We start from the raw sequence: 22235 nt of genomic DNA on the forward strand, positions 1-22235 counted from the left end.
GCCAGTCTCCAGACCTTAATCCCATAGAAAATCTGTGGAGGGAGCTGAAGGTTCGAGCTGCCAAACATCAACCTCGAAACCTTAATGACTTGGAGAGGATCTGCAAAGAGGAGTGGGACAAAATCCCTCCTGAGATGTGTGCCAACTACAAGAAACATCTAACCTCTGTGATTGCCAACAAGGGTTTTGCCACCAAGTACTAAGTCATGTTTTGCGAAGGGGTCAAATACTTATTTGACTCATTAAAATGCAAATCAATTTATAACTTTTTTTGAAATGGCGTTTTTGTTGTTATTCTGTCTCTCACTGTTCAAATAAGCCTATCATCAAAATTATAGACTGATAATTTCTTTGTCAGTGGGCAAACATACAAAATCAGCAGGGGATCACATCACTTTTTCCCCACTGTATATCTAGTTCTTGTAGGGTGTGGATAGATAGATAAATAGATCTTACCCCATACAGGGTTGAAATATTTCCTTGTTTTGTGTTTCACTCGTTGGGTTAAGCTGCTCAAGCTCCATTGGTTGCAGGAGGTGTAAAGGCGGGCCGTGATCTTCAGCCGCAGGCACAGTGTCCTATAGAGTGTCGCTGGGGGAGGGAGCGAGACTCTCAAACAAGCTGCCCTGCTCGCATTTTTATTTAACGTTACTAGCGGAACGCTTGATTAATCTAACACGTTTAATATCGACGGCAGGTGCTTAAAGTGGGACTTCAAATGCCCGACGCGAACATCAAATCGGCCGGGGCTGTTGCTCGTTGAGCGTAATTTGTCATCGAGTGACTTATCTCGGGGTTGTTCGCTTGAAACGGGCGAACTAAAGTTGTTTGCGGGGTTATTTTGGATGCCAGATCGTTTGTTTTCGGAATATGGCTCAGCATGGACGCCATCATGTTGCGAGTTCCCAAAAAGCTTTAATGTTGGAGCTGAAAAGTCTCCAGGACGAGCCGGTTGAAGGCTTCAAAATAACTTTAGTTGACGAGTCGGACTTGTACAACTGGGAAGTCGCGATTTTCGGACCCCCGAATACGCACTACGAGGGGGGTTATTTTAAGGTGAGTGCTGTAAGTTATTTGATCCTTTAATGTAATTTGACGAGTTTTTATACGCAAACTAATTCGAAACGTCACATTCAGTATTTGAAAACGAGAGTGACTGTTTTATTATAATTGCTTATGATCGCTGTAAACGTTGTGAATGTTTAATTCGCTTTTAAAGGAATAAATTCTATTGTTCCAAACCTGTTTGACTGTCTGTCTTCTGTGGAAAACAAAATGAAATCAATGAAGAAAACATGTGACCTAGGCTACCACAAAATATTTCCTTTTGTGTTCCACGGAAGAAATAACTAAGTTCTGGATTTAAAAACGACAGGTGTAGAATTTTCGTTTTCGTTGTAACTTACTGTTTCTTTAAATGGAACGTTCGGCGTTCTAATTTTTAAACGCCAACGTTCCATTTGTCCATAATTTGGTCAGTGCTCAATGAAAGAGTTGCTCCATTGTTCCGCATTGTTCTCTAGAATTACCATCAGTTGCTTTTCACAAACAGTTCAATGAAACCGTGTCTGAATGTTGTATAGTTCCCTCTGTGTGACTTGGATGTTTAAAGTTCAAAGTATGAGTTTATTTTAAATATGGAGCTTTATCACTTGGTGTTCTACATGCTGAACAGTGTGTCAACAGGAAAACCTGTCATATTTATTGCTCCATCTGTCAGTCTAAATTTGTTCTCAAATTAGCACAGATTTCTACTTTGAACCCCCTATATATGACCTTCAAGCTGCACTTTTTGTGAATAATGTACACATTAGAATTTATTTGAACCTATTGCTGCTAAATATCTTCTGCTGTGTCCAACCAAAGTCAATCTGTCAGACCACAACAATGGCAGTTATATTTAGCCCGGCTTCATAGCTGTGCCTGTGTGTCATTGGCTTGCATGCTGGCCAACCAGTCTCCACACATCATGACATTAGCAAGTGGCCACCGACCTGCTGGGAACATTGGCTACTCAGTCACAGCCTGGGTTAAAACAAATTTGTTGGACCAGTAGAGTCTCTCTCTCTATTGTTTAACCTTTAGAAACAATGCATAGCTGTGAATTAATTTCTCTCCTGTTGTTTTCCTGCATTGATGTGGAAAACCGTGTCTGTTTGTTAGTGGTAAGGAAGGAAGCAGGTCAGCCCTGGGACCTTCTCAACGTCTCTTCCAACAGGAAGAGATGAGTAACCATGATTTCCTGCGCACTGCTTTACTTCACCAAAGCAGACAGGTTTCCCTTCTGCATTCTTTTTCCTGTTTTTTGATGTTATGATTGTTCAATGTATATTCAAATTAATGAATCTTAAAGTTTGAAATCAGTATAAGCAACTTTTTGCCTTTTACAAAGGGAAATTGGATTCAGAATACCACAAATCTCATAAATCACACTTGAAATATTGCTAAAATTGTAATTTGATATACCTATTATTATTATTATTATTATTATTATTTTTTAAATAAAATATAAAAAATGTATATTTACAAGGAAGATGTAAGCAAAATCTTAATAGGTCAATATAACCCTTCTTATTAAAGGGATACTCCACCCCAAAAAGAAAATTTAGTCATTAATCACTTGCCCCCATGTCATTCCAAACCCGTAAAAGCGTTGTTCGGCTTCGGAACACAGTTTAACTGAGAGGCTTGTGACTGTCCCATTGACTGCCAGGTAAATACCACTATTGAGGCCCAGAAAAGTATGAAAAGCATCGTCAGAATAGTCCATCTGCCATCAGTGATTCAATCTGAATTTAATGAAGCGACGAGAACACTTTTTCTGCGCATAGAAAACAAAACAACGATTTTGTTCAACAATTTGTCTCCTCTGGTTCAGCGTAGGGCCAGTTTGGAGAATATCTACTGGACGCAAGCAGTGTACGCTCTTCTGTGTCAGCCATGCCACAAGGATATGTCTTCTACGTTTCTTAGCACTTTGATTTGAACGAAAACCTCACATCCGGTATGCGGTTGACACCCGAGCGTACGCTGCTTGTGTCCAGCGGATATTCTCCAAAATGGCGCTACGCTGAACCAGAGTAACCTACATTATAATGTTGTGATGCCTAAATTTACTAAGCATTTAAATGGTGTTAATCTAAACTTTTTTTTTTTTTTTTTTTTTTTTTTTTTTTTTTTTAGACAAAATAGTATACAATTTAATTGTATACCATTTATTGGTTTTTGGTCATGGGAAATGAGATGTATCCCAAACACTTTATTATTATTAATACATTGTTTTTGTTTTTTTTAAACTGCAACAACAGACAACAATGTGCAGTAAACTGGTACTAAGTATTTAGCCATCAAGTTATACAGTTCATTATTTGAACAAATTTTTACTTATTAGCATACGGTGTGCATTTTATAGTCAATTTACATGAACTTCAAACACTGCTCATCCAATCAAAATTTAATCAAAAATCTGTTTATAAACATGTATGCCTTATTTTAATCTCTTGTTCCGGTGATACAAAGTTACTCATTTCGTGATTGTCAGATTTTGGTCGTATCACCCACCCTATAGCGTCACTCTGTATCCAGCTTCAATTTTCCAGCCAAGAGAGATTTGGCGCAGTCATTAAGTTCTCATGAGTTGGATCTCTCTAAGCAGGCTTCAAGTTCTTACATGTGGCGCTGAGCTGACAGGTAGCAGGTTTTGCTCCTGATCGGCTCATCGCTCCAGTGAAGCGTGCACACACCCAGGCCCTGTGGCAAGTGATGTGAGCTGGGCTTGGTTGTGCTTGACTCAGCCTGGCAGCTCGATTCATGTTACCCCCCTCCCCTCACCAGACTGCTGGAGTGTCACAGAAACCAGAGACTGACACACTAACTGGGCCCGTTCTAGCTTCGTTTAGTGTCTGGAAGGTGTTTGGAGTGAGTCAGCCCATAATAACAACTCGATTTAACTCTTTCAAGATGTCTGGTGGTATGGCCGGTAATGAACAATCTTTTGTGAGAATGAATTCATGATTAACATCCTCTGTGCAGTTCAGGCACATGCCCTAAAACCTAAAGTGTGTTAAAAAAAAAGAAATGTAGTAGTTGTTGGTCTTATATTCATATTTAGAAGCAAATATCAAGCCGTTGTGTACAATACCTGGGAAAAACTAGAGAAAATGTACAATTCGCTAGCTAGAAATTATTTTTCGAACCATTTGGCAAAATATTGTGTAGCCCTGAATGTGACACTCAGATTTAAAAAAATAAATAAATCAATAAATTCAAAGAAAGTCTTTGAAAATCAATAGATAAATCGAACAGTCAGTTATAAACACTGGTAAATAAATTCACAGTTTTATAAACAAAAATAGACTATGAAAATGATTAAATCAAGTCATCTATTATAAATGGTAAATGATCAACTTTTAAATCTCAGATTGTGAATTTATCTGTAAAAACAATTGGTAAATTCACAATTTGATGATCGAATTGTCTAAGAATTCAGTAAATAATGCAATCAATTATTATCATTGGTAAACAGATTATTTTGCATGTTCATAAGTATTATAAACATTGGTCAATGGATAAATTCACAATTTGATCAAGAAAATTCTACAAAAATCAAGCAATCCATTATAAACATTGCTAAATGGATAAACTCACAATTTAATAATACAACTTTTTTTCAAAAATCAAGAAATCCATTATAAACATTGGTAAATGGATAAATTCACAATTTGAACATTAAAACTGGCTTCGAAAATGGTTAAATCAAGCAGTCAGTTATAGCTGTTGGTGAATAGAAAAATTAAGTTTCATAATAAAAAATAAAAGGTTAATTATCAGAATGCATGTCGGCACCAATAGCCTCGTGGTTAGTGCGCTGACGTATAGCCTAGCTAGCGCAACTGTGCTTGCGGCGTCCCGAGTTCAATTCCAGTCTCGCGGTCTTTTGCCTATTCTGCTCGCCTCTCTCCACCCAGTGCTTTCCTGTCCGCTCTCTACTGTCCTGTTCAATAAAGGCGTAAAAGCCCATAAATATAACTTTGAAAAGAAATGAGCAAAATGCATGGTTATTATAAATTGATTACGATATTTGATTGATAAATGCATCTAGTTCAATTAAGACAATTTTTATAAATGTGCTTAGAAAAAAAGATTACTGGTGTGCATCTTGAGACAAAAGATGACAAAACAAACAAAACTTTTTGATCTTCCCACTGAACCAGAAGGCGGCACCCAATCTGTCGTCAAACATTGCGCCAATGTTGCAGCAGCTGTCATTGGTATCAGTAAGGTGCAAGCAACAGATGTAGATATTACACCGAAATACAAGACTACACCGTCTGAACAACTGTATCTGATAGCTCAGTCCACAGTCGACAGGTGCTCTAGTTCTTCACCGAGAAATTTATGACCCACTAATTAGGCTAATTACCTGCTTCCGGTGGATCCCAGTTCATTCTTAACTAGCTTTTGGTGTCAAATGAAGCGATGGTGTGAATAAGAACAACTTCCTACCTCTGGCCCTCAGGCACTCTCTCTCCCTCAAGTAGTTTACCCTACAGGACACCATTTCCCTGTCCCCTCTAATGTTTCAGTTGGGAGGAAGCAAGATCAGGCACCAGAAGATGAGGGGAACTAAGGAGGTGCGGGAGAATGGGACAGTTTGTTCAAGGAGAGCGCCAGTGACCTGGTTTATTTCCTCTTCCAAACCAATGTCCTTGGGATTCTCTTCCTCTCAAATGGGATTGTAGGAAAGTGATTTATTTTTAGGTTGTGCTCCAAGATTTGGATTTTCAAGTAGAAACGATTAGTTTATTCTAAGTGGCCCACATTGTCATTAGCATTTCACATTAGCCAAATACATTACGCAACGTGGATATGAGTGTAGTCCAGAATGAGTTGCTCATGTAAACCAAATGCTGTGCTCGGCTCGTTCATGAAGTTTAACATCTGCTGAATCAACTGGTCCAGACACATTGGCCGTTAATGCATCGTACGTCACTCATCCAGATGAATCATATAATGTAAATGTTCACATTTCTCTGAATGTAAGGACTTTGTATTTTATATACTGTTGATGCTGCACAAGCAGTAATTGTAAAAATATGACTAAAAATGTACACCGCTATACAAATTTTCAACCAGTCGGTTGGTACCAAAGTCTTAACTATGGTGTATGTTATACAATCTGAAAGACTGTTAATGTTGCACCTGCAAAGAATGTAAAAATATGCAACCGTTAAAATCGTAACTGGTCATAAAATAATAATAAAAATCTATAGCTTTGCACATCCCTGTCCTTAAAGTTTGAGTCTCATCTGGTTATTGGGTAACATGGCTAAAGCAAGACGCTCGGCACATAGGCTGTCACAAGAGCTCTTGTGTGTCGGGTCATGTGCAGTGGCGAAGGACTCCTGTAAGCTGCCTCCGGCGAAATGTAATACCGTTACCTTCTCATACGGATCCCTACTTGCGGTTTAATAGGCTTGCTTGCTTGAAAGTTGCCCTACACTACTTGGGTTTCAGGAATTGAGTAGCATTTGATATGTACAGGTGCCTGTGTGTGTGTGTGTGTGTGTGTGTGTGTGTTTGGTTGCTGGTTGCCCCAACCCCCCAGTACCCCTTCTGAGAGCTGGGCCTTTGAAGCACACACCAGCTGACCGTGCCAAATCAGCAAATGTGTGCTGTGGGGGTTGTGGAGTGGTCCGTATGCATGTGTGCCCACCACCCACTGTACTGAAAGGCACCAGGCTCAGCGTGCTACAGATTGTGAAGGATTTGAGTGGATGTATGTATAAAAGGTTTGTTCATGCTCAAATGTACATGGATGTGCATGTCACAGATTGAGTGTGTAACTGTTTGGGTTCTGGATTCTGAATTCAGCGATACAAGTTATGAATATGGTGCTGCCAACAAGGTTTAAATGATAGGACATGATATTGAGGGTTATTGAGATTCCGCTTCCATAAGACACTAAGATTTACTCTAGCTCCTGTAGGTTATTATACCGTTATACTAATAATTACTATACTAATACTAAAAATTATTATAATATTTATAATAATTGCCATTAATAGGGTAATACACAAAATTAAGATTATTAATAAGAATAATAAATGTAATCTTTATTATTAACAAGTAATACATTTAGGGCCAGATTTGCTAAAAGGGGCAAATTGGTGTTAGTGCAATTCCATAAAAGTGGCAATGGGAAAATTCTGCGGGTGATTTTAATTAAAGAACACAGACACAACATCTCGTTTCCATAATGACCACTGACCAGCGCAATCTGCCAAGAGCAGCGCAAATTACTGCTTGCTTTAAGACATGCTTTTTGGGGGGTGTTAAATAATACTGCAAATACCAGTGAATTGACAAGTGCAAATCTTAGTAAATTGCGTTGCGCGATTAATTTAAATACTCTCCTCCCATAAATTTACTGATTGAGAGATCAACGCCTACAAATGCATATTCAATTGAGTCGCAAAAATAACTGTCCACTCCTATTCAGCGCTAATTTCCCACTGCGTGTCTTCAGTAAATCCTGACAGTAGTTTTTTAACGCCAAATAAGTGTTTGTGCTGACGCAAGTTGATAGTAAATCTGGCCCTTAATATAATCTCAATTTAGAGTATTATCATTTTCATCAACAATAATAATATAATATTAATAATTCTACTACTATGACTACTAATAGCCTAGTAATTGTTATTAGTAAGAATACACTACATTTAAATAACATTAATCTAAGTATTGTTTTGCGTTTAACGTAAAGATTATATAATAATGCGTAATGTACTGTTATTATAGTTGTTTATCAACAAAAAAGTGTTAAGAATACACCTTTAAATTGATTACATTTTATTATTCGTAATAATATATATATTGTTTCAAAATAAATCAAAATGTAACTTCTGATTTTTATTTATTAAAATAATTTTATGGCACATGCTAATCCATGTCTAGCCTTATCTAGGGAGACTTATCGAGACTTGAAGGTTGGCCTCTTTTCTCTCAACCACCAAAAACACCTGATCAGCCAAATAGGAAAATGGTAAAACTCTTTGGCAACGTGGCAGCAAGTTTTGCACAGCAAGCACTGCTTAATTTTTATTTATAATTTTTTTTAAAGAATTTTAGCACTACAAGTAAGTTGGGACCAGTTTGGGAACCCCTGCTCTATAGGGGACCTGTGAATAGTGACCTGTAAAAAGCAGATGGTACACACAAACCTGTTCATGCTGCTTTTATATATGTTGAGGATGTGTGTTTTTCTACATGCTTGGGATCTTCTCTCCAAATAAAGGATGGATTATCAGCCTGTGCTACAAATCACTTTATATGCTGTTTGGCCGCATTGCAGATGGTAGCTTAACCTGTAACAGGCTTTAAATCAGATATTCTCAAATGAAAAACACACCAAGGGTAGCCTACCACTTGATTTTTCATCTTGTCTGTTGGTGCATGAGGTATTCTTTTAATAAACCCACGTTTTTACCACTTGACCAATGAATATGTCATTAAAATGTGTATTTAGTAGTTGAGTGACAAAGCTATAGAGCACCGGTAGAGATCTTGGATATTGGTGTTATATTGCTCTGTTGAGTGGCTCTGTGCTTCATCACGTATCATTGGAAGACAATGTGCCATTATATCCATTCCCTAATGAATGTGTTATTTCTTCCAGGCACGTATCAAATTCCCCATTGACTACCCGTACTCTCCTCCTGCCTTCAGATTCCTCACCAAGATGTGGCATCCTAACATCTATGAGGTTGGTCTACACAAACCGAATCAAACTGCAGCCTGATCAGCATTTGTTTATATACATGACACATTTACATTAATATAATTTAATTAAAATAAATATAACTATAAAAATATATTAATAATAATGTCTTCATTATGAATGTTACCTTTTAAAAATAAATAAATTAATGTAGGAAATGAATTTACCTAATTTGACCATCATAATTGACCCTTCACAAAAACCTGCCCCTCAGCTTTTTTTAGTTTTTTTTTTAGTTTCATTATTTTATGAAACTAAGCATTTTTATCAGGTGAGTTTAACACGTTAACATTATTTCAGAATGGCGACGTATGTATTTCCATACTGCACCCACCAGTGGACGATCCCCAGAGTGGAGAACTGCCGTCAGAGAGGTGGAACCCAACACAGAATGTGAGGTAAAATAAAGCAAAATTTATAAAACCAAATTGTCTTGTAAAATTAGACTGCAATGTTCAACATATTCTTATTCTAATGTTAATTCTTTGCACAGTGCTTTTTCTTCTGTTACACCTCAACAGTTTGAGATTTAATAATTAAGCCAAACGGTCCCAATTGGTTTAATCAGCTGATATCTGCTTCCCTTTCAGAACGATCTTATTGAGTGTTATCTCGCTGCTGAATGAGCCCAACACCTCCTCACCTGCCAATGTGGACGCCTCCGTCATGTACCGTAAATGGAGGGACAGTAAGGGGAAAGACCGCGAGTATGCAGAGATCATCAGGTGTGAGAGACTCTCTTCATCCATTTATGCTCACATCTATTACACAGCCCTGCATTAGAAAGAAAATTCTGTTGATTTGCAAAAAATGCCTGATATTAACTAAAAAAAAAAAAGAAATTCTCATGTACGGTTCTTTTTACAAATTGTGACCCTGGACCACAAAACCTTAAGTCGCTGGGGTATATTTGTAGCAATAGCCAAAAATACATTGTATGGGTCAAAATTATAGTTTTTTTCTTTTATGCCAAAAGTCATTAGGACATTAAAGATCATGTTCCATGAAGATGTTTTGTAAATTTCCTACTGTAAATATATCAAAACTTAATTTTTGATTAGTAATATGCATTAAGAACTTCATTTGGACAACTTTAAAGGCGATTTTTCTCAATATTTAGGTTTTTTTTTTATTCCAGATTTTCAAATAGTTGTATCTCGACCAAATATTGTCCTATCATAACAAACCATACATCAATGGAAAGCTTATTTATTCAGCTTTCAGGTAATGTATATACATCTCAATTTCATAATATTGACCTTTATGACTGGTTTTGTGGTCCAGGGTCACAATTAAGGAGGATTTTTCAAATCGTATACATGTATCGGCTATAATGCACTAATCAAACAGTATTAAAAATTAATCTTTTAATTTACAATCTGCAAAGGAGTGGAAAAATGTTCAAATGCTCCATGTGAATGAACTTTTACATAAGTTGATAAGTACACAAATTCTGCCACTTTCTGTCAATGATTGGTTGTAGTAAAACACCCACCACAGATGTAGCAGAAAAAATCTGGGTCACTGCCATAATTCAAACCTTGAAATCAGGATTAGGCATAAAATAATGTCTTCAGAATAGAACAAACAGTTGTAATCTGGCTCAGAGGAAGACAGAAATCTTTGTCTTTGTGGCGGTTTTTCTGATGATTAAGTGATAATACAAGACTTCACCTTACAAATGGTTATCAAAAGCTAAAATGCTACAAAATGCACATCATCTTTTGTGATTTAGTGTGTCGTGGAGCAAAACGGGCACTATTTTTGGAATCGGCACCCCAAGTGTTGGATTTCATTTAGCCAATATGATGCATTATGCATGTCTACGAATACGCCTAGACATATGCATGCATGGCATTTGTGTTGTATTTTGCACATTACACTCAACTGCATGGTTTGGTCATTTTCACAGGAAGCAGGTTCTAGCCACCAAAGCCGACGCTGAGCGGGACGGGGTGAAGGTGCCCACCACGCTGGCCGAATACTGCATCCGTACCCGCGCCCCACCTGCCGACGAGGGCTCCACCTTATTCTACGACGACTACTATGATGATGAGGAAGATGAGGACTGTTGCTATGATGAAGATGACTCTGGGACAGAGGACTCTTGACGAGCACCTGAGCTTTCCGAACTCTCCGCTTCTGGTTTTCCGTTTGGTTTCGTAGCTTTTAAATAAAATCGAAAAGGATTTTTTATTTATTTTTTTCAGTTTGAAGATCTGAGATCCCAGACGTCACGAAGGGCAAGAGATGATTTGCGTAGAGGTTATGGATTCCGATGAATTAATTGTATGTCTGTTCAAGTGGCAACCAAAAGTTGCAGTCAACTCCAAACCGAGACGCTTCGAGGGTTTGTTTTTGTTTTATTTCTTGTTTTGGCGGGCAGGTTGGGTTCAACCTATCAGTGCGAAACAGTCCAGCTCATGTTTATTTGATTCTTGATAACCAACTTGCCTTTCAAAGGCACCTGATCTCAGGTTTCAATGTCTGTGATTCAACAGTATAGGTGTTTTTGGTGGGGAAAAAGTAGCTAATACACATTCTCAGGGCTACTTATGTTTTTTTTACACCACAATGCATCATATTCTGCTTCTGTAGCCAATGACTGAACAAGCTTCTCAGATAAAAGGCAAGGGGTTTAATAAAGGGATGCATCACATACAGTTCACACCATTGTAAGCTTCGTCCTCTTTTTGGACTTTAATGTTTAATTTTATCCACCAACAAGCCTGTCTTTTTGTTTTCGATTTTATGGGGTTGTGAGTTATTGTGTTTGAATCTTCACTATATTTAGCTACTCTTTGACATTTGCTGGTATTTTAATTTTATGTATCCTTTTTCATTTTAAAGCTTTGTGGTGACTCTAACCTAAAATCCTCCTCAGGAAAAAGGACACGAGACTTGTGTTTGTGGCCAACCTCTTGACCTGAACAGACTCTGTGAACCCTTTCAGCAAATTCATATGCACGCAGGGTATTTTGGGCCACTTTCCTCTTGTATTTTTTTTTCTTCCTCCTTTTTAGTATGCTTTGTAAATCTATTTAAATTCTGAATAAAGAACGTTATTAGAATGAATGTAATACAATTGTTGATGAATAATACAATTCAATGATATAATGAATAATAAAACAGTAAGCTATCTATATTTTAAACTGAATTAAATTCAAATATATGTATTTTTTTTTTAATTGAGTTGCAGTGTGTTTTGGTAACACTGCCAACTGTTCCCAAAATACCAATTTTGCCAGTAGAGGACAGCAGTGGGCTTTTTATTGTTATGGATTTGTTAGATAGGTCAGGTTACACTCTTCTATATACATTTTTTTTTTAAACGTTTTGGTAAAGTTGCTGCCTTTTATTGAAAGTAAAGCAGCATGAGATCAAGTACTGCCATTATGTCCTTCATTACTTTTGTATATTTAAGAGAAATGTAAATGTCAAAATGGTAACATTTAGTATAGGGACCAATTCTCACTATTATCTAGTTGTTTATTAGCATATTGGCTGTTCATTAGTATTTATAAAGCACTTTCTGCAAGACCATATTCTACATCCCTAATCCTACCCAATATACATAACTACCTAAATTAATTTGCTGCTGAATAGTTTGAGCCAAATGTTTTTGTTAATGGTGAGAATTGGGCCTTACAATAAAGTGTCATCATTATAATTTCAAAATCACAACATGTTTATGATGTAATTCCCTTGTATACGTGAAGTTACTATAGTACGGTGTAAGTGAAGAGAAATGGATGTGAAGGATTAATTTGCTTTTAAAAGGCATTGATCATAGGTGGTAGTGTTCATTTGAATGAAAAATGAATGCTAAATGAATTGCTATAGCACTCATATGCCAAGATCTATTATGAAGGTCCTTGAAGGATGTCATTGCATTCTGGACTTCTGCTGCTCAATTATGTTGTCGACAGACCTGGCTTGAAGGTCAGTTAAACTGAAAGGTCTTTGATTGGAGGCACCAAAGCGTAGAGCACTGATAATCTACAGTATTCAGTATCTGTCCAAGCCAGAGCCATTGCTAAAATACACTAAACCAGGAAAAAAAATTTATAGATTGATTGGTTTTATTAAACCAGGAATGTCGTTTTAATAACAGGGTTCCATTAAAAAAAAAAAAAAGAAATCAGGGAAGTTTATTCATTTAGTTTAATTTATTGGCTAAAACAATAAAATAGTTTTTTTAAATCCAGTAATCATAAATCACTTATATAATTGCATTGGTCAAACAGCGTGGGAACCCTGTAAAAGGTTTTCGCTTATCTTGGAGGGCAAAAAAACCCCTCAACGTGTAAGCACATTCTGTGTTGTGCCGAGACTTTGTGCTTCTTTACAAGTACAACTGCTGCATATGAAGCATCCTTAACCCATTATAACAAGGTCTTGCCCTCCGGAGTGTTGTTCTCACCCACTGCTCGACTGTTGCAGATTGGCGGGTCGAGCGACTCAGAGGGTGATGGGAGAAACTTGAAGTCTCCCTGGAGGGTATGAGTGTGTCGCTGTCTCCAAGGAAACCAATGACGGGGAATGGAGCATAACAAAAAACCCTACTGTGAAATGAGTGAGTGGTGTTTATTCCCTTCCACACCTTGTGAATCCATGTGAGCCCTGCATAACTTGTTGGATCACTACTCTGGGTCTTTTGGCTGTTCACTTTTGACCTTTTTATTTATTTTCAAGGTCAGCCAGTTTTTTTTTCCCCCCTCAAACAGATATTAGACAGAAAACCATCAGAACCAACAGAAACCATCACAGAATTTGTTATTGTTTTGCTGCTTATAATGGGAATTGTGCCTGTTGGTCTCTACTTAGTCGCCTACTATTGGTGGTTTGATAATACCGCTAAATCCTAATGGAATATGTCCCAAAACACACTACAGAAAACCATTTTTGTAATGGTTAAAAATTGATGGTTTGTAATGGTATTTGTAGAGGAAACCATTAGAATTTCTGTGATAGTTTCTCTTGTATTTTTCAGCACGGACTCAATACTGTGCCAAGGCAATACCACTTGACCAGATTGTATAATTTGAATTTTATGATTAATTTCTTTTGGCTCAATTGTCTGGACATAATTATCAATATATACCACATTTGTGACCCTGGACCACAAAACCAGTCTTAAGTCGTTGGGGTATATTTGTAGCAATAGCTAAAAAAATACACTGTATGGGTCAAAATGATTCAAATATGCAAATATGGGTCAAATATGCATTGTTAAGAACTTAATTTGGACAACTTTAGAGGCGATTTTCTCAATATTGGGATTTTTTTTGGCACCCTCAGATTCCAGATTTTCAAATAGTTGCATCTCGGCCAAATATTGTCCTGTCATAACAAACCATACATCAATGGAAAGCTTATTTATTCAGCTTTCATGTGATGTATACATCTCAATTTCAGTAAATTGACCCTTATGACTGGTTTTGTGGTCCAGGGTCACATTTACTCACCCCTATTGTTCTAAACGCGTAGGCCTCAGACTCCTCTCGAAGACTGTAGGTTACTGGTAATTTTTTCCTTAATGCAGTTATGGTATTTAAGCCTAAAAACGACACAAAACACCATAAAAGTGTCATAAATGTCATCCATGTGACAATTATTCCAAGTCTTTGGAAGTAAAAGCTTTGTGAGAAACAACATAGAATTGGATATCTCTGATTCATGAATGAAGTCAGAAATCGTTACTTTTCTCAATTTGCCAAGGTGAGCTGTGCTGATTTCAATATTTTCATTAAACAAAAACATATTTTTTGTGAGTTTCTCACACAAATATCGTATGGCATCCCATATGGCCTTCTATAATTAAGCGCCAAGATTTTCTTTTTCTTTCATACCGGTTTGAAATGACGTTAGTAAATAATTTTAATTTTTGTCTGAGAGTACATGTCCATAACTCAATGTCTTATTCTATTCCTGGAGACCCAGCATCAGCCCGGGGCTTCTTTCTCCTCGGGTCACTATTTGGAACTTGTTCTATTTCTGCTCCTGTAAAAATCTATTTGTCTCCAGGGAAACCAATGGTCAGATCGCGGCAGAAGATAGGCAAGCGATTTAAATTAAATCATGTCAAGTGCTTTTGTGCTCTACTGACTTCAGTCAATTTTAGCAATGACTGAGCAACTAACAAGCGACGATGGAGTACCTAAATTGTGCATCTTCTGTGAATAAATATTCAGTCAACTTCATCCTTTGCTGTCTGATTGAAGGCTAAAGCCTGTTGCTATTGCTGATTATATGAGCCAATTACAGCAATGGTCAATAATAATAATAATAGGCTAATTAATTGTAGCCTACGATCTGTTTCTTCTGTAAATAATGAGAACACTTCAGATTCAGAAAAGAATAGAATGCATTTAGAAATAACTTTAATTTAAAACTATTCTGTAATTCTTGCAGAAATATTTGACATAGGCTATATATATTTTTTAATTGGCAACGGCTATTCATAAAATATAACATATTAAACATATTTTTATGGGTATTTTATTATGTCAAATTTCAATGACTAGGCTACAACTCACAATGTGTAGGCTATCTTTAACTACATGTTATATGACTAGCCAGAAACACTGAGACACAATTCTCGGTTCATTGCGAGTCAGATATGACTAATTCAATCCGAGCAGCCGAATCCTTACCCATCTTCAAGAAATGGCTAAAAACTCATCTGTTCCATCTTTACTTGACCCTCTAACTCTAGCACTCTCTATTCTAATTTTATTTTATCTATGTCTTTCTATTAAAAAAAAAAAATAAATAAAATAAAAAATAATTAATGATAATATTTATCTGTACTGCGTTAGGCTAACTGAGACTTAATAGCACTTGCACGTTGTTGCTCTTTTGTTGGTTTTGATTGCTTCTTATGTCCTCATTTGTAAGTCGCCTTGGATAAAAGCGTCTGCTAAATGACTAAATAAATAAATAAATATGAGGAAAGTGAGTCAGATCATTCTTCAAACGCTCCAACTTATGTGTTTTTGATTCACTCAAAAGAACCGACTCATAAGAGTCATTCGTTTGAACATGTCGCGCTGTATGTTTGATTCACTCAAAAGAACCGACTCATAAGAGTCATTCGTTTGAACATGTCGCGCTGTATGTTTTTGATTCACTCAAAAAAACCGACTCATAAGAGTCATTCGTTTGAACATGTCACGCTGTAAGTTTTTGATTCACTCAAAAGAACCGACTCATAAGAGTCATTCGTTTGAACATGTCGCGCAGTATGTTTTTGATTCACTAAAAAGAACCGACTCACACGAGTCATTCGTTTGAACATGTCGCGCTGTATGTTTTTGATTCACCATAAAGAATCAAACTTGAATAGGATATCACTTGTAGAGCCGTGCATTTATTAGTGGTGTGACTGAAGAAGACAACCAGAATATTTCTAACTTAAAACACTTTGGAAACTTGTGCACATTAAAGGGAACAGACACATAAAAAAAATCATTCAGTTCCGGTGATTTTTAACGGAGAAACTTGACTTAACTTGACACTGTAACTTGACTTTATTTTTAGATACTGCAAAAGACATCCTCTGAACAATAACCATAGTCTTTAAATCAAACAGGCACTCTTTATGTGTGTTTCGGTCTTGATAGTCTTGAGTGCTCGGTTTCCAGGAATTGATACATCTCTAGTCGGAAGAGCATGGCTTCCTCTGATTGGCTCGTTCAGGCGCGCGCGTCTGCTGTAGGACTATATAAGCGCAACAGGCGACCTGCGGATCTGAACCTCTCTCACCGCAGCCTGGGGAAAAGACAGCACACACACACACTACTGAACACTGAAGTGCCTGTGAAGGTGAACACTGTGTGAGGAATCGCAGAGAAGAGGAAAATCATTTGCAAATCCAGTGAGTAAATTACTCTTTTAATGCAACAGGTTTAAAAGTGGACTTTTCTTGAACTTCATTGTGATGAAGAATTAAGATTTTATAAGCTATATTAGACGGTGAATATTAATGAGAAGTGACTGATTTATTTTACAGTTAAAAAGGACACACTTGAGGCATTTAAGAAAAGGTTTCACATTGAAACTATTGTCATAAGATGTCTTTGTCTTGTTTTCCAGTAAATTAATGTAGTTGCAAACAAATCCAAATTTAACATGCATTCATTGTCCTTTTTTCTGTGGGTTTAGTACAAGCACATTTGAAACCATTACAACTTCATATGGTTACCTTTTTTCTTTTCTTTCTTTTCTTTTTTCTGTTGATGAAAAGCTGTTGCGGATGTTACATATTAAACGTTTTTATATGCAAACACCACTGAAAACAGTGTAATCTTTAATGAATTTTGTAAAAAAAAAAAAAAAAAAGCATGTTTAACTCTGTGTGTCAGTTGTCAGAGAAGTTTGGTGTAACCTGTTGCCGTTCCTGTGAGTTTAATCTCAGTTTGGATATGCAATAAATAATATTAATTAATAATTTAGTCACTTGTGTGTTAATCTTAACATCTTATTTTTTTTAGCGAGACTAATTTAGTTGCTTTTAATTCTGGTCTGGAGTGCCGCAGACTGCATATTTTGGATGTCTCTCTTATCTGAAGTACCCAGTGAAGGTCTCTTTAGAGACTCTATTAATAAACTGATGATATTAATCAGGTGTGTTACATAAGGGCAAAATCTCCAGTGATTGGGTACTCTAGGACCAGAACCGAGAACAAAAAAAGAAAAAAACATTCCTGAGGATCTGTATGATGCCAGATTTAAAAAAAGAAAATTGCATTTGTCTTTGTCTACAGTCATAGTTTTTCAAATATCATTTGATTTATTGATGTACGCTATTTTTTTTGCATTATTTTTTGCATAATTAGCTTTAAATGCAGTTTAGTTCAAAGTTTTCTAATCCATAAATAATTTTATACAAAAAATTATTTGAATTGAATACTGATTTCTAACATTCTAAAAGAAATGCCGTCTCATACCAAGTCTATAAACTGTACATGAACTTCATGTGCTAGCATATAGTTTTATTCAAGTCTAGAATATTGTACATATGCAAAATAAGGGGATTTGTCCCTCATGTTAAGACTTAAACCTTAACCCACCTCACAAAAAAATTTATCTGTTTTCAACTTGCGGAAAATAGATGCTCGGAAACAGAATGTTCGTATTCGCCTGAAGAGATAACCATAGCAACAGTGCGTTGCTGAAGCACTTTTCGTTAGGATCATTATTAGACAGAAAGAACATTGACAACTTTTTGACAAAACATTTGATTATTCATTTACATACCATTTATAGAATTAAAAGATTAGTATATTGTGTTAGTAAAATGTTGAAATACAATTCGTATAATGTAAGATTAATTTGCAATCCTCATAGTCCACCCCTGAAAGTTACTGCACAATTCACCCTACAACTTTACATATGTGTGACAATTGTTCATAATTGATACATTGTTGATGCAATGGTCAATCGTAAGTTATTAATAGCTTGGGGCTCATTGTTGAATATTCTGTTGCTTGTGATTACAGGCATCACCCAGCGGGTTCAGCCCAGAGGGATCATGTGGGTTCTGGAGAAGATCCGGGACTCAGTCGAGACAAATATGCTCCGCCAAGGAGAGGCAGGCGACAAGGGGAAGGCACCTGTCTATAGCAACGTCCTCACACCTGATAAGATTCCAGATTTTTTCATCCCCCCAAAGCTGGTAAGCTGCCCACCAGAGACCGAAGCTTCTGACGTCAAGTCCAAAGAAAGTCTGAGACCCTCGACCTCAGAGCAAGCCATCAGCAACAAGAAGATCAGCAGCCCTCGTAGCCCACGACTGGTCAGCAAGTTGGCAGGAGACACTAAGAACCTGCTTAGGGCGGCTAACCGCCACATCATTCAGATCGAGAGCGCGGACGAAGTCGTAGCGGGCGACACCAACGCCGACCCTCAATCCCAGACCGCCATGTCACTTCCTTATATTCCAAAGACTCAGACGTCTTACGGATTTGCCACATTGATGGAGAGTCCCCACACCCGGCGAAAAGAGTCCCTGTTCCACTGTGACCACACCAGTCCAGCTACGTCACCCAATACCCAACGCAAGTCCCAAGGCAAGAGCAGCAAGGAGGGGAATCACCTCAACCCTCCGGACTTCAGCAGCTCTCACATAAACCCCTACCGGTACTTCAGCGGTGGCGAGAGCGACACTTGCTCTTCGGCAGAGTCATCCCCGTTCAGTTCGCCATTGCTCTCCCGTTCCGCCTCTTTGCTGAAGATCTTTACCCACGAGACGCAGGCCAAGGTCGCCAAAGGCAAGCGGACATTTGCCAGACATAGTTCCTTATCCACGGACGAGTGCAGCTCGGCGGAGCCCAGTCCTAACGTTCCTAGAAGGAGCCACTGTTCCTCTTTGCAAGGTGGTGGAGCTCTGGACCACCTTCATGGCGCGGACCGTCAACACAAGGAGCACACCATCAACATGCACAAAGGAGGCACTGTCCGACTTTACGCAGACTACGACGCTGGTACGGCCCGTCTGCGAATCCGCATTATGGCGGCCGAGGACCTGTATGATCCCATGTTTGATATTAAGAGCATCAACTGTTGCGTCTCGCTCTACCTCAATCCGGGCAAGTTGCAGAAGCAGAGAAGCACGATAATCAAGAACAGCCGCAATCCCGTCTTCAACGAGGACTTCTTTTTTGATTCGGTGCCTTCGGCTCAGGTTAAGAACCTAGCTTTGAAGATCAAGGTTGTGAATAAAGGCACTAGCCTGAAAAGAGACATGCTGTTAGGTGAACGGGAGGTCCCTTTGTGCAAGCTCTTGTCTGGATTTTAGACCTTCAGAATGGGACACTGTTTTCAAAGGTGGAATAAGTTCTTCTGTGCTCGATATTTGCTTCGTGGTCTTTCATGTAGCAGTGGTTAATTTAGTATTTACAGAACCACCACCTGCAGAACCACCACCTATTTTGGTTGTTCTACACATTTAGCCTAATTAAGACAAGCGTTTAGCTTTTTGATTGTAAATGTTGTAAAGGCCTCTGTGCTAATGTTAGCTTTGATCCTGGATGCATCTGCTGGCTGATTTGGAGGACAAATAACCAGACTGAACAATGTTGCGTCACACTGCATGTGTCGGCGTCAGACTTTGGCGTAAACTTGTAAATGCGATGACATATTCTTGCAAATGAGCAGAATGTCATTTGGTGAAACCCAGAAGCCTTACTAAAGAGCGATTTTTGCATGTTTAGATTTGCTCAGATTGGATCATTTTTGGACTGAGCATCTTTAGCTGTTTCTATTTGTTGGACACCATCTGGCTTGGATGCTTTGTCAAAAGCCTTTTATGAAACAGGGTCTGTATGAAATACTTTCTTTGAAAGTTTGCCATGTACACTACTTACCCAGAGGAAAGTACCAAGTAAAATATCTACTCTCATTCGCATTATAGGAAGATCTAAATTCCAATCCTGTAGACAAAAATTTAATGATAAATTCATATGGTAAAATTGTATGGAAAGGAAACTAAAGTGTATATGCTGCGTGTCATTATGCAAATGGATAATCTGATGTGCAATTTGCTTTTTCAGCAGACAGAAACCATATGAATAGAAAAGTGGTTGAAATTGGACATGAATATCATCATGAATGAATGGATGCATGGATCTTTCCTTTCAGGCTTGAGATGATTTTATGATAACACAATACAAAATAGCTATTAAATTATTGGAAAGAATATCTAGCCTCTCTTGAGTCATATTAAATTATATAAATTTAGTAAGCATTTATTTCCTTTCTGGCTCCGCTTTATAGATAAAGAGCAGAAAAGGCATTTTTGAGCTAATTAAAGTGCTCATTAAAATGCTAAAAAATATCAAAAATGGCCCCATTGAAACTAGCTAATAGCTGGTTGGTTACAAAGGCGATGCAGGGAATGGACAAGAACATTTCTATATTTATGATCTGTGGATTGTGCAGTAATTTATTTGAGTGCAAAAAAGCATGTGTGTTTCATTAAGTCTTTAATGTCCTAAACCACTCGAATGCTGGAGTCTTCCTGTTTTAACAGGTGTATATTGCAAAATGAAAAAAGTGCCATTCCTTTGTACTTGATGTAGAAGTGAACTGTTCACCTGGAGATTAGTGTGATTTTGTTCATAGTGGATCCCGTCAACTCTGGTGTTTCCAACTTGTGTGCATGGATAATATTTTCACTGTGGTAATCAACCTATCATTTTTTGTTTAAGTGTGAGCTGTTTGATGGAGTGTAAATTTTTTTCCTGCACCTTTGCATGATGTTCAACTGGTGTATTTGTATATTAGATGGACAGCTAGAGGTTTTGCAACTCATGAAAGAAATAATAAAAATAACATTTGTGGTGACTTTTGCTTTTATTTTATACTGTTTCAATGTACTTCATTTAACTCCACTGACACTCAAGTGGTGCATCCTAACATCACCAGTAAGGGTGAAAGTGGCACTGACGACTCGTTATTATTCACCATGCATTAACTGAGGTAATGTTGCATGTGTGGATAATGAATTCATAATAATGAAGGAAAATAGGCTTTTCATAACTTTCCATCAACTTTCCAGATTTTTTACTGAAATCCAGAAGTTAATACATCAAAATAACTGATATATTAAAATATAAAAAACCATGATATGTCTCTTTAAAATGTTTTGTGTCTCCAAGTTAACTCAAAATGTTTTGAAGATGAATGTCAGTGCAAAATGTTTATTGATCTTAACTAATAAAAATAAATTAAGAGTTCAGATGCAAAAGCCTCTAAATGCTGGCTGAAATTTTCTACTAAAATTAGCATTTTTATCAGGCTACTATATTTGTGTTCAGTTATTTCACTTTAATTGCATAGAAAATGATTTATTTCAAAAAAGAAAGAAGGGTTTATCATTTTCATGGTAGGTGTAATTTAACTCATAGAGACAGAATATTAAACAAAAAATCCAGATAAAGCAGCATACAGATGTTAAAAAAAAAAGATTTACATTTTAGCAAGTCAAATAAGTATTTGATTCCCTACCAACCAGCAGGAATTTTGGCTCCCACAGATTGATTGTGTGCACATGTGGAACACAGATTTGTCCTGTCACTTTAAGAAGATATTCCTAATTTCAGCTCGTTGTGTATAAAAGACACCTGTCCATAGACTCTGTATCTTCCATTCCAACCTCTCCACTACCATGGGCAAAACCAAAGAGCTGTCAAAGGAGATCAGGGACAAGACTGTAGACCTACACAAGGCTGGAATGGGCTACATGACCATCAACAAGAAGCTTGGTGAGAAGACAACTGTTGGTGCAATTATTCTGAAATGGAAGAAATACAAAATAACCATTGATCGCCCTCAGTCTGGAGCTCCATGCAGGATCTCACCTCATGGGGTTAGGATGATCATGAGAAAGGTGAGGGATCAGCTCAGCACTACACAGATGGAGCTTGTTAATGATCTCAAGGCAGTTGGGACC

The 22235-nt window shown here is 37.4% G+C and overlaps 2 protein-coding genes across 2 annotated transcripts; both read left to right on the forward strand.

Moving 5' to 3' along the window:
* The first annotated feature begins 567 nt into the window (after positions 1-567).
* LOC306875460 (ubiquitin-conjugating enzyme E2 R1-like) lies at positions 568-12902 on the forward strand. Its single transcript, XM_079426039.1, has 5 exons — positions 568-1056; positions 8678-8764; positions 9080-9177; positions 9370-9504; positions 10692-12902. The coding sequence occupies exons 1-5, from the start codon at positions 871-873 to the stop codon at positions 10888-10890; spliced, it is 705 nt and encodes a 234-aa protein (XP_079282165.1). The 5' UTR covers positions 568-870; the 3' UTR covers positions 10891-12902.
* Positions 12903-16533: 3631 nt separating this feature from the next.
* Positions 16534-21126, forward strand: LOC306875165 (C2 calcium-dependent domain-containing protein 4C-like). Its single transcript, XM_079425610.1, has 2 exons — positions 16534-16658; positions 18283-21126. Exon 2 carries the CDS (start codon positions 18315-18317, stop codon positions 19578-19580), a length of 1266 nt encoding a protein of 421 aa, XP_079281736.1. The 5' UTR covers positions 16534-16658; positions 18283-18314; the 3' UTR covers positions 19581-21126.
* The last annotated feature ends 1109 nt before the right edge of the window (positions 21127-22235 follow it).

Source organism: Barbus barbus (assembly GCF_936440315.1).
Source record: "Barbus barbus genome assembly, chromosome: 9".
NCBI lineage: Eukaryota > Metazoa > Chordata > Actinopteri > Cypriniformes > Cyprinidae > Barbus > Barbus barbus.